This window comes from Equus asinus, chromosome 1 (assembly GCF_041296235.1).
Source record: "Equus asinus isolate D_3611 breed Donkey chromosome 1, EquAss-T2T_v2, whole genome shotgun sequence".
NCBI lineage: Eukaryota > Metazoa > Chordata > Mammalia > Perissodactyla > Equidae > Equus > Equus asinus.
Window position 1 is genome coordinate 182,819,581 of NC_091790.1, and position 17,997 is coordinate 182,837,577.

Consider the following 17,997-nt stretch of genomic DNA (forward strand, 5'->3'; position numbering starts at 1 on the left):
GGGAACACGAGTGAGTGAGAAGCCCAAGCAAGCCAGCATCACCAAGGTTTTCACAGTGATGCAAGAGAACAGGCAGGCAGCCTGGGGCTTTGAAAGAGGCGTGAAGGGTGTGAGGCAGAAGGGGCGGCTCCTCTCTCCTTTTTCCCTGGAATGAAACTTTATTCTCGTGCATGCTGTGCTAGGAATCTACCCATTCCTGTCTCTGGTCTCTGCCACTTCGGACACTCACACTGAGTGTGTTTGTGCCCATCGGCAGGTGCAGTCCTGGTATCATTCTTCCTACAACTCTGTTTCTGATCCAGGTGGTTATGACAGCTGCCGTCTCCTACCAGAGGCTCGCACATGTGAGTTCAGCCTCGGAAAAGGCCTGCAGTTTCTCCAGCGCCTCCTTCCTCTACTCTTCAGTCTCTCCCGGCTCTCCCCCTGCCCTCCCCTCTTCCCCGCCCTCTTTCCTTGAGCTGCTGAGCACATACAAGTGTGCGCTCACACTAGACACACGCACACACGCCCCTTGGTTGTCGCAAACACCAGGAATCGTCATCAGCAACGTGTTTGACTGTGAGCTGTGTTCAGGAAATTTACCCCCTCCCCCTGCACCAAACACTCCATTGCCACTTCCCCACCTGTCACACCCTTATTAGAAATCATGGCTTTTGGCAAGCTTCTCATCCAGGGACTTGTGCCTAGTGCTGTCCTTCAGTCGTGCAATAATAAGCACACGCAGGAGCTTTCCTCTCCCTTGAAGACAGGCAGAGCCTGATGAGACAGGGTAATATCTCCCTTTCAGCTGCAAGCAGTCAGGAAGCTTGGCTGTCAGGTACCTGATTTTCTCCCTCGCTGTCCTCCCTTCTCACCCGCTTTTCAACTGAAGCTTTGTGTCCAGCATCACAGTTCAAATCCTGGTGCTTTGGTGCCCTGTTGCCACGGTGTGACAGGACCTAAAAAGCCTCAATTAAGTACAAGCCGTGCTTTCACTGTCCCACTGGCCGCAATGATGACTGAAACAGTCATTTCTGCAATGTTGCATCAGTGGAAAGTAAAGGATGCAGAAATGCTTTTCTTTCCCTCAGGTCTCCCAAAGAGGGAAAATAATCACTTCAATAGAACAGTCTTCCCCTGAATTCTGCAAAGTGGATTCTAGGCAGTGGTTTGGATTTGCTGTTCCTTTTTATCCCCGAGAGCCCAGTGAATGAGAGAAGGAAATGAATAGACTGCTTGTCACACCACCACCAGGGTCTGCACAGTGCCTAGGGCTGCTGCCGAGAGACCGAGAGTGAAAGTGGGCTGGAGTGGAGGCCGGGGAGGCAGGCAGCCTTCCCCAGGACAGGCTCCGCTTCTCCCACAGTCCCTTGAGGGCTTCCCTCTTCCCTCAGCCCCAGGATTCCTCCTGCACTAATGGAGCTGGCCCTCTTGCTGCAGCATCCTGCCTGGAGAAAGGTCTAACTCTGCCTGGTCCCGGGGTGGGGGTGGTACACTGCTGTGCAGTCTCTCCACACCCCTCCCCCATTAATCCAACAAAGGCGGCAAACCTCACTGCCTCAGCCCCCAAAGGTGGCTCTCGAGGCACATGGAAGGGATGCTCCCTGCTGCACGCACCCGACCACCCCATCAGACATTTTAATTAAATCAACTAGAAAGATATTTTCAGTTTGAAGATACCCTTCATATTGTGTAGGCTTAAAGAGGAAAATCAGTAGAATGGTAGGAAACCAAAACCCATGTCTTGTGAGGACCTTGGGATGTTTAACCTGGAGAAAATAAGACAGAGGATGGGAGGCAATAGATGTTACACTGTCTTCAAATATTTGAAGGGCTGTCAAGTAGGTAATGGATGTTTTATACAGTTCCAAGGAATCGGACAAGTCTTAGAAGGCCTAGAATATCAGATTGTGGAATTCTAATTGTATATGGTAAACTATAGGAAGCCATTAAAGGGTGTTGAGCAGAATATTTTGCTTTGGGAAAATTAATCTGGTAGCTGTATGTAGGAATAATCAGTATAGGGGAAAACAGAAGGCAGGCAGGTAGGTCAGAATAGATGTGACGGGCCTGAACGGAGTTATGTTGAGGATCGAGAAGATTCGACGGACTACACAAACAACTGTGGAGGTGAAATTAATGGGATTAATAAAATGTACCAACCACTGGGTTATGTGAATAAAATAGGGACAAATCAAAGATAAGTGAGGTTTTTAGACTGGGAGGATGATAGTGCTGAAACCAGAATAGGGGAAGAGGAAGGAAGAGAAAATTTAGGAAGAAGTTTGGTTTTAGACATGTTGACCTTGAGGTATTGGCAGGACATCTAAGGGGTGATGTCTGTCAGACATTTGGGAATTGGGTCTGGAGCTTAGAGGACAGTTCAAGATGACATGTCTGTAGGTTCTGCATGATGACACTGATGGAGAACATGAGAATGGATGGGCCTCTCAAGAGATGGTGCAGGATTAAAAAAAAAAAAAAAGATAGGACAACCAGTAAAGAGAAGCAAAGGGAGGAGTGAATTTCCCTGAAGGGTTGGTGCACAGTACTGAATGCCATGTAGAGATCTAGTAGGGCTCCTACTGAGAAGAGATGTGTCAGAAGAGGTTACTTTTCTAAGTAGAGGCTTAGTAGAAAGATAAAGTCTAAGTACAAAATGGTAGGAGCAAAGGATTTCTGTACAAGAAGTGGGATAGTGAATGCATATTGTCAAGGAGTGGCGGGAAGCAGTTATGGTGAGGGACAAAGAAGGGCAACTCTGGAAATGTCAGGGTTTGAGCTAATGGGGTGTAAGGTTGGAATGGGAAAATCTGAGCCTGTGGGAGGCGAGTGGGAATAAACTTGAAGGATCACAAGCGCAGGAGAGGGGACGTTCCTAAAACGGGGTGCAGGAGAGAGAGGTTGAGGGCAGCACTGTGGCTAATGTTAGCTGCCTTGGACAGTTCCCTCGAGCCATGTTTCCTTTCCTTTCACCTTGGTTACATGACCATAGGCTTCTGTAGTATTATTTTTATCATTATTTATGCTATTCTTATGCTGTCACCTCTGCTCATTCTGGGAATCAGTTCAGGGAGGTTGAACTCTGCCTTGCCTGGATTTTTTTTTTTTAAACTAGCATACAATATCCTTTAGAGCAAGAGCTGGCATACTTTCTGTCTAAAGGGCCAGACAGTAAATATTTTAGGCTTTGTGGGCCATGTAGTCTCTGTCACAAACATTTAACTCTGCTGTTGGACTATGAAAGCAGCCATAGACAACAAATGAGTGCAGCTGTGTTCCAATGGAACTTTATTTATAGACTGAAATCTGAATTTCATATAATTTTTACATCATAAAATATTATTCTTTCAATTGTTTTTTTCAAACCATTCAAAAGGGTAAACGCTATTAGCTCATGAGCAGGACAAAAGCTGGCAGCGGGCTGGATGTCGTCCACAGGAAGGTGTGTGCTTACCACTTTACATTACGCCATTCTTCACCCAGCGCCCAGAGTTCAAACTGCTGAGCAGGATAGGATGAAGAACTTTGGCTTTTCAGAATTTCTTTCCTTTTTTGCCTGTTTTTATTAATTTTAAGTAAAGTTAGTGAGGTAAAGGGCTTACAGATCAGCTCTCAGATTTTTATTTGTTCTCCTTGGTTTGGGGGTCTTAGTGTTCCTGACACTTTCTGGTTCCTCCTCCAGTCCCACCAACTGAGTAGACTAATCTCTAGGCATTTGGATTTCACATGCCCCTTGGGAGGAGACGCTCAGAGCAATGTTCTGTGAGTGAAAGCTCGAAGGCAATAGTTTGAAAGTATACTCCACACATCTCAGAACTATTCTGTTCAAATAACACAACACAACTTGGTTTAGAAAAAGTTACTCTAAATTTATGCAAGTAGGTAGCTTTTACATTTGGCTGCCAGGGGTGTGCCAGAATACCTTCTGGAATCTTGTACTTGCAAGATCCACGTGGCTATTTCCTATGGCTTTCTCTTTACCCTGTATCTATTCTCTACGAGCCTGGACAATAGATTAAATTTTTCTCTTTATCCATTAACATGGAATTTTAAAAGACCAAGACTGGAATTCTTTGGTGCCAAAAATTAAAGAGGGGAAAAAATGAATCTAGATTTTATTTAATTCAAAGATAAAGCTACATGTTTAAAATAAGTCAGAAAAAGCAAAAGTTGAGGTTCTCATAGAAACCGACTCCCCCTCATTGTTCAGACATGGGGTTTGTGCTTGTTAGGTGCTGTCTCCATGGTGCCAGGGTATTACGTAAAAGCTTGAGCCATCTAGCTTCCTTGTCATTGGAAAGACTGTTTTGGCCCTAGCTTTTGACCTCAAATGCTTTGTTTTCTATGTAATGAAGATATGAATTTGTTGTTTTGACATGGATAATGCAGAGAAACCCAAGGGAAGAAAACTGGGGAGGGCACAGTTCTTTCCACGCCCAGCTGTTTGATTCTGCACCTAGTTGATGGTGATATTATTGCAGCTGCTGCTTACAGCACACCCAAAAACAAACGTGTGTGTTGGGAAGCAGGACACCCTCCATCTCCAAGGCCCAGACACCCCCAGCCCCCCGAGACAACCTGGCTGCATTGTTTAGGGCCGTGCTCTAGGGATGCCACAGGAAGGGAAACCCGGTTAAGTGAGTTTTTTCCTCCCTTTAGAAATCCTTGTTTTCAGATCTTGTTCTGCAATGGGGAGTTTTTATAAAAGGTTGTCTGATGCTGGCCCGATTGTTATCTCCTGCACCAGCTCCATCTGAATAAGGCTTTCTCCCCTTTAGGAATGGTACTTTGATGTCTGAAGCCAATAATCAGTCAAGTTTGGTGAAGCCAGTTCTGCGCACTCTCCAGCTAGACTGAGAGCCAGAAAGCCAGTACAAAGCCTCTGGCCACCCCTTCTTTGTCTCCTTCTAGGACAGTGGTCAGTGATTTAGCATTTAACACTCAATCGCCTTAAAGTCCTAGAAGTAAGAGTTACTGAATTTCTTCGTAAACTCGCCAAATATAAACTAGTCTTCATGTGGAAGTCGGAATAGGACATGGTTATAACAGGTTTGTTGACTCTCTTTCTGCTTGAGTGTCTCCTCTGTGCCAGATACTGGGGATCCAGAGGGGACTGGCATATCCCTTTCCTCAAAAGACTGCAGAATGGGGGTCCACCAGGAACAGGCTCACAACGAGAGATGAGACCCGAGAAGTCACCTGCTCCTAGTGGTAACACTATTGTGACTTGTACTAGACAAACTTATGGCACGTTTAAAGCCAAGCACTGTACCCCTTTCTATAGATTCCTCCCTTTCTTTTGGCTTTTTTTCTTTTGGAAGATTAGCCCTGAGCTCACATCTGCCACCAATCCTCCTCTTTTTGCTGAGGAAGACTGGCCCTGAGCTAACATCCATGCCCATCTTCCTCTACTTTATATCTGGGACACCTCCCACAGCATGGCTTGACAAGCAGTGCCATGTCTGCACCCGGGATCCGAACCCGCGAACCCAGGGCTGCCGAAGCGGAACATGCAGACTTAACTGCTGCACCACCGGGCCGGCCTCCCCTCCCCTTCTTTTCTTCAGAGGGAGCCACAGTTCCCATCACATTGTGAAGGCTGGGTCTTACTGCTCTTCTTCCAAATTAACTTCAGTTTCTGGGCCTTTCAACAAATGCATCAAACATTCCCAAATCAGAACGACCTAATAAAAGTCTACCCTAGGGGCCAGCCTGGTGGCTCAGCAGTTAAATGCGCACGTTCCGCTTTGGTGTCCCGGGGTTCGCCAGTTCAGATTCCGGGTGCGGACATGGCACTGCTTGTCAAGCCATGCTGTGGTAGGCATCCCACATATAAAGTAGAGGAAGATGGGCACGGACATTAGCTCAGGGCCAGTCTTCCTGAGAAAAAAGAGGAGGATTGGTGGCAGATGTTAGCTCGGGGCTGATCTTCCTCAAAAAAAAAAAGTCTACCCTAAACAATCGGAACTGTGAACTAAACACAGCTTCAGCCTCGGCTCTTACCCAGTCCTGACTCCCCTGATGACAATTACCTGAGGAGTTTGATCCCTTTAATTAGGACCCTTCAGTCTTGTCTTATCCCTTTCTTCTGATCACTGAAAGAGCTTTAGCAGTGACATGTTCCAAAATTGGCCCACAAGATGCTACCTCCCCTGAGGTAACAAAGTGTAATGGTTTAGAGAACAAGGGAGAGAATAAAAAATATGAGACAATAGAAAATCCTTGTCTCATTTCTGACCCTTAATACAAATCAAGGCTTCATACCACATAGAACTAATTCTTAGGAACCAACTGGTCTACATTTGCCTTGTTCTTTGTGCCATTTGGGAAACATGAAAATGTAGGACCAGCTGCTCCTAAGTGGGGTGGTTTGCACTTCTCAACTGGGAACTGATTCACTGATGACATTTGCAACTTGAGACCTCCAAATTATTTCTGCTGTAAAGCTTATGAGAGAGACCAATGAGTGAGCTTTTGATGCATGAGATGTGTTACATTTCTGAGAACCAACAGTGTGAACTGATTTGACTTTGCGTGTATATTCAGGTGATAACCACACTACTTAAAATTAGGCAGATGGCCTCTGCCTCTGCATTTTGTGCTGATGAGAGTTTGAGTTCTGGATTTTGTTCTTGATGGTTAGGGAAGGAATAGCTATCTAGATACTGTTAACACCAAAGAATTTTTTTTTTTTTTTTTTTGAAATTGACTTGGACATGATTAAAAGTGTTTCCTTTCTTGGGCTACATACATAGTTTAAGTGACTTACTCTCTGTGTGTAGCGGGGTTTTTAGAATTTTGTTTCATTCTTTGGTGGGGGAAGGATGGCAAGGGAAAGTATAGAAATGGAACTAATTGACTCTGGGGGTAAGAATCTCTGCTGAGAGTCTGAATTATAAATTGGCCAACTGCAGTAGCAGGAACCTCAGGGAAAGGTATTGGAGTGCAGTCAGTGTGACAGGAAGCTTATTTTGGTGTTTTTTCTGTGCCTTGACTTGTCCTTGACGTTTACTCCAGGGGACTGTGTGTTTAGAAAGAAGGGAGAAGCGTCTACAGTTCCCCATCTGGGAAAGTTACAGCATTCTTACCTGGGGTCCTAGAGACGGGGGATGAAGATGCCCTGCTGCAGAAGACAGTCTCGTCTCCTGTCCCTCTCCCGGCTGTCTGCCCCCTGGCTCTATACTCAGCCCCGCTTTCTCTGCTAGGCAGGCATGTGCCACACGCTGGCAGATAAAGCCCATTTTTGTTCTGAAAGTCCCACCAGAACCACCATTTTGTCTTCTCAATGGTTTGATCAACAGAAATTGTGTTGAAATTTCAGGGAGCAGTATTTAAAGCGGAGGTATTTAGACTTGAATATCACTAAAGAAGTCTTTCCCTAAATATAGAGAAGAAATTCACAGTTTTCTGTCTGGGCTGCTTCCACGTAAGCAGAGGGGTGGGCTTAGTGGCCACCTTTCAGCTTTAGGACTAAATAGCAGCATTTTCATTTCCAATGGGAAGCTTATTTATAGCCTCGTAGTCATCCCCACGCTAAGTTTCTCTGATATTTTGTCTAGATTTTCTTTCCCCCAGTAATTACACCCCCTGTTCTCAGGCTAAGAATTTTCCCTCCTTTCTCGTGTTTACACCTTTCAAATATTTGCAGATTGTTATCGTGTCACCCTCTTAGTCACCGCTTCCCCGAGCTGTACAGATTTAGCACCTTTTATCTTTCCTTTAGAGGCAGGCCTCCCCCCCCCACCCCGAGGCATTTTCTACTGCTCTGTCTAAATGTGCTCCAGTTTCTGCATTTCTCTGTGGCCACGTTTTTTCCTAGAGCTGAACACAGGGTCATAAGTGAGAATTGTTTTCCTTGTTTGTTGTATTGGAAGCGAAACATCCTTGCAGAGCCCCGGCCTCAGGTCTTGCTGACATTGGTGGTCAGTGTTGACCACTTCCTCCCTGTACTTAATCTGCATTTCCCAGGTGTGCCAGTGTACAGACCAGTGGAGTAAATGGGTGCAGCTGTGCTTTCGTTTTCTTCCTTGAAGGGTTGTGGAACCATGGGAAAGTGGGGTGTCTGTAGTGAGGGATTCTGTCAGCCCCTCTCCTGGTGTTTGCATAAGGTCTACAACCCTGACTATTCAATAGCCATTTCCTTCTCTGTGTATTCACTTCTTTTCAGAAGTATTTTTCCACTAATATTCATTCATTGGACATTTGTTGAGGATCTACAATGCAACTGTGTGCTAGGCAGTTATCAGAGACGGGAAAGAATAAAATCTGAATGACACAGCACCCACCCTAAGAAGCAATTTAGTTTTAGTTTTGTTGGGGTTGCAAATACCAGCTTCTCACATAGGCTTGCTTGTAGTAGCAGTGAGAGGAAACGCAGATTGACGGGAACATCCGTGAAAATCTAACAGGATCTAAGGTAAGGTTCGGTCTCACAGATCCTGGAACCTGGGAGGTGACTGAGTCTGAAATTGCTGCAGGGACTTCACTGCCCATCTCCAGTGTTGGTGCAAGTTCGTCTCCTTATTACCTCCTTCCTCTTGCTCCTGATGGGCTTATGCTTTCTGCACGCTGGCCAGTTCAGATTTTAGAAAGAGAATCTTAACAGCTCACCCAGTATCTCTCATTCCTGCTTGGCCAGAGCTTTTTTCCCCTGCCAGCTGGACTGTAGATTGGCTTCCCTTGAATCAGGTACAGCAGGAACTCTCCTTCCCTCCCTGTTATTCTCCACCTTCTGCTCTGATCTCCATCCCCAACTTGTGGTGAGCGGAGAGTTCAGAGGCTAGGATCATGTGCTGGAAAACATAGCTGCACGAGACTGACCCTTAGCAAGGGATGCAGCAGGGTGAGCCCCATGATTGACTTGTCCACTACATTCTACAGTGTCCCAGACACACATACATCTGCATAACGTAATCCAATTATCACATGCTGTTTCTTAATATTCTGTAACCTATAGGCTAAATGGTAAATTCAGTCACCAGTATCATCCGTTATACAATGGTAGAGGAAAATAATGTTTTCATCCTGGTAATTAAGCGTCATTGGTACAAAGTCTGTCTTTTTCATCACTGAGTCCTCACCTTTCAACACAGGGCCTAGGCACTGATACGAGTTTGTGAAATGAAGAGCAGGAAGACCTGCTAGACGAACTGAGGTATTTCTAAGTATCCTGAGTAGGCAGAAAGCAAAGATTATGTCTGCATGCCTCCTGTGCCCTTCCCTCAGTAAGGTCCAAAGCAGTCGTAAGCACGCAGTGGACATGCAATAAGCACCATTGACTAATCCTTCCAGTTGGTTATTGTTTCCACTAGGGTTTTGTTTCCTTTGGCTAATGCCTGGTCTCCTGTTTGCTGGACTAAGTACCATTGGGAAGCTGTCACTTCAGCCAAGGCAGATTTGCTACACTTCTCTTTAGCTCCCAATAAAGGAAAAAGCAAACACACTTTGAGCCCAGAGGCTTAATTATCGTGAAACTCAACATAGAATGTAAAATATTCAGAGGGATACATGACTCTCACATAGTGATCAGTAGAATCTCTTACATTGCCATTATTATATCATTAACAAGAATTTGTACTTCTTGTTCCAAAGCTGACTGACCAAAGTGTTTGTATTAATTGACCTAGTTAGTCAATGTCTCTAAATGTGTAATTTCTTTTTAATAGAATGCTCTCTATCCCAGCATTTTACATTTGAAAGGAGGCACCCTGTACTCCAAGAGTCAAGCCTAGGGTGAAGAATCTCACAAGGGCATAACCAAAATTGTAGGATTTGGTGGCATGGGGAGACTTTGGAGTGCCTTCATTTTATAAACAGACCACGTGGCCTGGAAAGGTTTCCTACTTTCAGTGGCAGAGCAGAAACCAGAACCATGATGTGCTGATAGCTAGTGATGAACTTTCTCTTCCTAAAGAATACAAAATCAGGCACATCTTCTTTTCTGTTTTATTTTAAGCATCTTGGTCCACCATCATATCCCAGAAAGTATAGAAAAGGTATGAAAAATAATGGGTTGTTACCTAAAGGCAGATGGGTCTGTAGGGCTCTGACGAGCTCAGGGAGCCATATGGAGCCAGAGGGAAGGGTGTGCGTCTTGCCTGCCTCTTCTGCATCTGCTGTTGCTGGAAGTCAGCTAAGAAGGCCCTATGGGGTACAGGAACTCTCTTCATTCTGGCACACCCCGTAGCAGGGAAGGAAAATGTTCAAGAATGTTTGGGACTTTCTCTAGGTATAGGTTTTTTGGTTTTTTTTAATTAAAACAAAATGTTTTTTCATTTTTGGAATGGCTTGTGAGTGTCAGGGATAAGCTTGGCAGTTAACCTGCACCTGTGGCGCTTGAAGCACAGCAGAGTTAATACGTCCTTATCAGCAGGCAGCGCTGCATCAGTGCGCTATCGGAAAAGACAGCTATTAGTGGTAATATGCTCGATCCAGAATTACGGGCACTGCCTCACCTGGCTGGGGAGAGCTTCTGGAACTCCAGTGATATCTCACTTCACATTTACTGTCTTGGGAGCTCTCCATTGCTGCATATCAGCCTGCCCAGCTCAGCAGCTGCAGCCTGGGATTTGCTTTCTGAGAATCCAACTTTCTTTCCCTTGATCTATTTTCTTTAACTTTTTCTCTTTTCTTTTCTTTTTTTTTTTCCTTAAAGTCCATTGTCTTGGTAACAAAGCAGCACACCAGGGACACCAGCCCAGTATTGCAGTCATCCTTTGAATAAAGGTTCATCGTGGACTAGGTTTACTTACTGACCGAGCTCTTGGAAAAGAGGGCACAGCAGAATTCTTCTTGCTGACAGCATGTCTGCACCTGGTTTTCACAGCGACATCTGTCTTTCCAGCTTTAGAATGTTAACACTTGTTTGGTTTCCTCTCTGTTAGTAGATAGCGTATTTCTTGTCCTGTTCCTTGATCCCTTGGGACACAAAAGCAAGTCTGGAAGCTGATAAATAAGCCCTCAGCATAGCCTCTGGACTCTCCAAGAGGGCCATCAGGGCTGGCCTCATCCCTCCCAGGCTTCTGTCTTCACACCTCAGTCTCTACCAGTGTTTTTCAAGCTGCGGGTGCTGCCCCACTAAAGGTCTTAAATTAATTCAGTGTCATAACCATCTTTTTTGTCTTTAATGAAATAGAACAGAAGAGAAGACAGAGTATATCACATTTAGTCAAAATTAACCATTGTTTTGTGGAAACTTTGTTATATAAGTGTATATACTGATATGTAAATGTGTATATGGGTCATAATAAAAATTGTAAGTTTCAAAAACACTCATCTTCACAATCCTTTTGCAGAAGTAGATTCTTCCTCCCCTCACCCACTCCCTGTTTCTGAGTACCTGTTCTGGTGTCCTGCCCAGGACACCCCTTGTATCTAGGAATTCCCCCGCCAAGAGTGAGGAACCTGCCTCTGTGCTCCAGTTGAACAGTGCCTGAGGCTCTGCTGTCATGATGACCCCAGTGCCTGGACTCCCTGACTCTGCTCGTCTACCTGACAAGCAATTGAGTACCCCAGGGCCCTGGACTCCTATCTAGTCTCCATTGTAGGTTATAGCACCCTCTGGTTACAGCATTGTTCAACTCCAAAATTGGACTTTTTCTCAATGGCTTTAGCATCTGACAATCTAGGATTCACATAGGTCACATAGTAACTTTGGGGCCTCATAGTCCATTCCTAGATAGTCACGGGTATATAGTAAATGTTCGTTTCCCCCTTTGTTCTCTTAGCGCTTATACCCGGGTTTAAGTCTGGAACCTGCTCCCGCTGGGTCTGTTTTTAACATACAGCTTCTCCTTGTCTGTCCTACTAAGTAGTGTCAGCTAAGCCATACCTGACCCTGAGCCGAGATGTGACAGTGAGACAGGTTTTGACTGGGAAGGGGTTACTTCAGAGGACACAGGTCAAAGAGAAGTAAGTCTGCCCAGAAGTAAAGGAAGTCAATGGTAAAAGCAGAGATAATACTCTTGTTCTCAAGCAACTTTTCTGTTCCTTCTTCTTTCTCTTACCTCCCTGCCTGACAGGAATGGGTGTGTTTACTTTTTTCCGCTTAAAAAAGGGTGGAGAAACAGCCTACTTCAGCTTCCTCCTCTTGAAGACCTGGAACTCAGTTACTGGCAAGTGGGTGAGAAAGGGAACAAAGGCCTTCCTTTGCTTTCGAGTCTCCATGGAGTGATTGGGTTGTAGTCACCACAGGCCCAAATGACTCTCTCCTGAAAGATTTTGAATCCATTTCAGCTTGGTTTGTTGAACTCCCTGGACTCATTGAGCCATCTTGTTCTCTGGATGTAGGCACCTAGTAGTCTCCAGGATTCAGAGAGAGCTGCTAAGTTCTCTTGATCTCTTGAGATTTCAGAATACCAAGAAAGTGACAGAGGAATAGAGTGGGTATATCTACTCAACCAATGAGACTCAGAAATCTTTTGTACCCTTTTAGTGAAAATCCTTTCCCCCTAATTCCTGCCTCCCAGTGTATTGTCCTAGTCTCCTCCCTTCTAGTCCCCAGTTCCTAACAGCCCCACCAACAGCATCCCAGTTCTGTCCCACCCAAATGGCTACTAAGGGTCAGAAGCAAACTGAACACTTATTTTAGCATTACTTTTGTTTTGTAACAATGCTTTAACTGTGGTTATGTGGCCAAAAAGCTCAATAGAATTGTTTATTTTTCTCTCTGACAATTCTAGTCTTGCTTAGTTTGCAGATATAAAATGAAAAGTGTTTTTGGCTGTCGCTTTTGTGAAAATCATGGGCTATCTTTCATTCCATTTTACCCTAGCCCCATCTCTCTCTTCAAGGTTAATCTCAGGCTCTTTGGGTCTATGAATTTATTGCTGTGGTTTATAAAAATAGATTCCACTTCTCCCCTGCAACTTGGCGCTAAAGTGCCCAGGATGAGGCAGACCTGGTAATCTTCTTACCCATATGACGCTTGGGTGAGCCTTCTGCTGTCCTGACTTCACAGGGGTTGGGGAGTGGTCCTGGCCCCAGCCCAGGCTGCTCTGCAGTTCCCTCCTGATGCTGCACTCCCCGTCTAGTGTTGCATTTGATGTGATGTATTCCTTCTGTGAGGCCTTGAGGCTTGGAGAGAAAGCTCTGTTCTTGAGCATCTGAAAACCCAATGTATAAGGTATTCCCTTTCCTCTCAGCTTTATGACATTGAATCTGTGCTGTGGCCAAAAACATGAGCAGCCACCTGGCTTCATCCATAAGAGATATACCTTCTGTCACAGCAATGGTGGCCCCTCTTCTCCCAAAGGCTCCCCAGTAGGTGTTTGTGGTAGCCTAGACACCCTGCTACTTGGCCTCCCCATGCCAGATCTCTTGTGCCTTCACCTGAGACTGTAAATAAGAGGTAGCACCTCCCAATCCTGCCTTATTGCAGTGGGAGAGATCAGCAGTGATTCAGAGATGTGGGCACTAAATGCATCCTCCCCAGATTTTGATCGTTTTCTTTTCCTCTGTCTCTAGCCTAGTTCAACTTTTTGCTTCATAATTACAGCTGTAGTATGAATTTTCAGGGAAATATTTACATCTGATTCAGATATCATAATGCAACATATTTCGTGGCCTGACACAGATGACCACCACGTTAATGATAAGTATATTTGCAATGTGAATGATTGAATCAGAGAGAGAAAGCAAAGGCAGTCCTAGTAGGTTAATGAGCATCTGTTCTGTAGAAAATACCGTCCCTGGAAACAAAGTGTGAAGGATGGGATTCTGTTCTCAGGGATCTTACAGGCTAGTTGTGGAGTAAGAGATGACTGAGATTTTGATTATGGGTAATTGCTAAGAGCAATAATGATAAAATAATAAGAGCTAAAATGTATTGAACCTTTCCATATGTTGGGCATTGTGCCAATTATTTTACATACATAATCCCCCCACACACTTCATATAACAACTGTGTGAAGTAGATATATTATGAGTTTTTATATGTAGGACAACTGAGGCTTTGAATGGTTCAGTAACTTGGCCAAGGTCACAAAGCTAGTAACTGATACAGTACAGTTAGAATGTGAATCCGGGTCTTTCTGGCTCCAGAAACCTAATACTTCATCAGTATTCTGTTTTTCTCTCATTCTGAATGAGAAACTGGTGGTACTATTGTCCAAAATATAGCCAGAGGACAGAGTGGGAAGTTTATTTGAAGAGGAAAATGACACTGAGTTAACACTTTTGAATTTGATGTGAAAGTCAGATAGTAAAGAGAAAATGTCTAGGAGTCAGCTGGAATGGCTCTCAGGAGACAGAATGGCTGGGGATATCAGTATAATTTAGGTGAAAGAGCCATTTCTGTAAGTGATAGTTAAGGCAGTGAGACCAGAGGACTGTAAGGAGCGAAGAGTACAAGATGAGGATTCATCCTACATGTTATTTGGAACTCCCCGGCTCCTCTGACAACTCCCAGATGCTGTGACTGGGAGCTCCTCTCTGTTGTTGCTGCTGTCATAGTGTTGGTTTTTCCCACCTGGGGCCAACTGAGCTCCTCCTCTTCTGCCACTACCTCTACTTTATCTCAGACGTGGTGGCATTCTCATCTAATGCCTGCCTCATTAGAAGTGTCAGGGAACTGTCCTTGCTGGACACCAGGCCTAGTGGGCCCTTTTCATCGCAAATTCTCCTTTTCTCCTGACACAGGCATTGAATGCCCCAGAGGAGCCCGAAACCTGCCAGGCTTGGTGCAGGAGGGAGAGCCCTTCAGTGAGGAAGCAACGCTTTTCACCAAGGAACTGGTGCTGCAACGAGAGGTAGGACACCTTCCAGTTGCTTCTTGTATGAGGCGGGATGAGAAAATAAGGCTCACTTGGTCTGATGTTTTTCTGCCGTGTCAGAGATGAGTCTGTCACTTTTTCTGGTGCTCAGCCTTCCACATCCACGACCCATTCTCTGTCTGCCCACATCTTATTTCCTTGAGCCCTTCATCGTTGGCCAGCCGCCCCCAAATTGCTCCTCACCATTGGTGTCCTGGGTTGCGTGGTGACCACCAGGCCAGCCTAGCCAGGATCTTGACAGAGAGAGCTTACAGGTTTGCAGTCCTCCTCAGCGAATTAGCCTGAGCTGCCTGCCTCCAGCTGGGTTTAGAAGCTTGACTAACTCTGTCAGGGGCCAATTTTCTTTGAACATTTATTTGTATCTTTGAGTAATTGCATTTTCTGTAGCGGGTTTTCTGACTCAATTTAATTGTATTTCTGTTTCTGCCTGTTGAGCTGACTCTTGCAGGCAGGAGTTAGGCTTCTCAGCTGCTCTGGTGCCCATCTACCTGCTAACTTTTATCAAGTCATAGTCAACAGATCCGCCTTCTTTCCGGGAATATGCCAGTCATTCATCCTGCCAGGTGGGCACAAGAAAGGAACAATGGGAGGCTGTGCTGGGCTCAGGCTTAGGCTTTTAGATCTGCCTTTGTCCTCAGTTCTTTTACAATCAAATCGGTAGGGTCCCTCCAGCTTTCATGCAATATCATTATGTGCACAGAGCAAAAAGAATATGGAGTCCTAGAGGTTCTCTCTCTCATGAGTCTTTGTAGATCCTTGAGATCAGACATGTTGGCTTCTTTGGGATGTTAAGTGATAGAAATACCTATTCATAAGCTGCAGCATCTCTCATTTTGATTTGAATTGCCAGGGACTATGTTAGGTGTGAGAGGTACAGGAGAACAGGCTAGCCCAAGATGCTTGTGTTGGACTACCCTGGCCCCAAAAGAACCACCACTTTGACTTCTGGCGAAGCAGTATTATTGCTGTTGCTTGCCACCTCTTTGGGATTTCTCTAGCACTTGCCTTCTCATTTTGTGAAAGAAAGCAGTGTGTCAAAAGAAATCCTGAATTCAAGAGAGACGGGTTCCATTTCCCAAACGTGAACTGCAACTACCTGGGTGCTGCATGGCTCTGTTGGCCATCAGTACAGGGGGGGTAGGGCATGGGCTTAACTCCTTTATTGAGTCATCAGTCTCACATTGCCCTCTATTTTGTTTTTGGTGAGATGTATTTATTTTTGTGAGGTAGAAATTCTTATATTAGCTTCCAGGGTGCCTTCCTCCTCCCTTCCTCCTCCCCGTTTGTAACTGCACACTGTACCTTGAATTTTTGTCAGTTAAAGATGGCCCCCTGCTAGAGAAGTTATTTCAAGAACCCAGACATTTCAGTTGTCCGTCAGTAGCTGTTTCAGTTGCTGAAGTGGCACAGGGATTGGGTGGAAGGGGAAAATGTAGAATTTCCCTCTGTGGGCCTCTGGGTAATGAACTCCACAGCAGTTTCATGTTGGAAAAAGCAGGTGAGTCCACTCAAGGTCATACTCAAAGACCTTACAAAGACAGCAGCAACAGATGTTTGTTTGTTGTTGTGCTTTGGGTACAGGGAGGAAATCCCCTCCTTGGATTGCCTGAAACGTTTGTGAGTAACATTCTCATGGCTTACTATCTAAATCACGTTTCTGTTTTGTTTCCCATTTCTCACCATAGTCACCTCCTTGCTGTTTCACATCTCCTAAAGTTTCTTTCCCTGTCTTTTTCAACTCTTGTTTCCTCAGCCACTTTTCTTCCTGATCATGTTTCTGGCCCGCAGGTGATATCCAAAAGTACAAAGGGGTTAAAGAGAATACTGACCCCTAAAAGGAGTGAGTGGCCCAAAGCTTTTTCACTCTCTCATGGTTATTATGACCTTACCTTTGTCCGTATATTTGCTGACATTTAACTTCTCCCCATCTTCTTTGATGCCCTTGGCGTGTGAATGCGTTTGCAGATCCTTAGTCTAATCCAGAGTTCACATTTCTCTTTCTTGGTTGTAGTTTCCCAATCTTGCTTAGCCTTGAGTTGAGGCTCTCTTGATAAAGAAGCTTTCTGCATTTTCTTAGCTGCTTATATGATTGCTTGGGGTGACTCTGCTTATCCAGAGGAAAGATGAGGATGGCCTAAGAATAACTTGGGATTTTGGCTAAAGGAACCAGTTATAGCCTATTCTCCTGGGCATTTCCCTTCCTATAAAATATGAAAACTGTCTTCTGAACAGTGTAAGAATGAAGAAAAGTTGTTTTGGTTTGCTTTGTTAGAGGTTTATTTACTTTTACCTGTATAGTACCTTCATTTTTATTCCATGTTTTCCCAAGGAGCTTTTCTCCTTGTCTTCCTCACCCTACTCCACAAGGATCTAGAAAAACTTCATGGATAAGCACTCCTGGAGGCAGAGGTCCTTCCCACCCTTAAGAGAAAGTACAAGGCAATTGCGTGGATGCCTAGTGTGGCTCCCCACTGCCCACCTCACGTAGCTCTTACCTTCAGGGCAGCCTCCGCTGTGCCACATTCCACTCCAGGAGCTCTTCTGGAGCTGAGCCACTTCTGTGATGGCCGCAGAGGAACCAACTTTTTGTAGCTTGTGCCTATTCCTTTGATAATTAGATTTAGCTTAGATAATCAGGTATTGTGAATATGTGATTGTCCTTGAACCTGTCCCATCCCTCCCTGTTAAATTTTTATCATCTTATTTTGGGCCAGGATTTCTCTACCCCCACCTGCTTTCCAGTTACTATAAATCTGCATTATCATATAGGAGAGGAGAAGCGCACAGATTTCCTGAGTCCACAGCACCTCCTGGGCCCCCATGTGATCCCACAGAGGCATGTCTGTTGAGTTGCACTTCCGTATGTGACCCCGTAAACTGACTAGAGAAGCATAAGGAGTGGCAGAGGGACTGTATAATGGACACTGCCCCCCAGGTCAGCCCCCTGCCAAGGAGCAGACAGAAAGCTAGGGTACAGGGTGCCTGGCCCTGAAAAGTGACTCCCTATTTATGAATTGCATTGTCTGATAGCCAGCACAGGAATTGCTGCCTCTTTCTCTATTTGGGGTGAAGAAAGAACTGTAGTCTTTCCATCCCATATCCTCATGTGGAGCCTGCACAGTCTCAGACAAGTCTCTTTACATTTCAGATGGCCCTCACTGTCTTGAGACCTGATAGTCCTGCTTTCCTTAAATGTGTTTTACAATGACACTAGTCAGCATGGAGTTACTAATATTTCTGGCCA

General features: G+C 45.1%; 2 protein-coding genes across 3 annotated transcripts in view; one reads left to right on the top strand and one right to left on the bottom strand.

Moving 5' to 3' along the window:
• The window catches only part of SND1 (staphylococcal nuclease and tudor domain containing 1), a 407,603-nt gene that overhangs the window by 293,339 nt on the left and 96,267 nt on the right, over nt 1-17,997 (top strand). For both annotated transcript variants that reach the window (XM_070512822.1, XM_044754776.2), the window contains one exon: nt 14,620-14,729. In XM_070512822.1, coding sequence (XP_070368923.1) covers nt 14,620-14,729 — 110 coding nt within the window. The remainder of the gene's footprint in view (nt 1-14,619; nt 14,730-17,997) is intronic.
• Nucleotides 1-17,997, bottom strand: part of LRRC4 (leucine rich repeat containing 4) — a 61,565-nt gene that overhangs the window by 7,127 nt on the left and 36,441 nt on the right. The gene's annotated exons all lie outside the window — the stretch shown is intronic.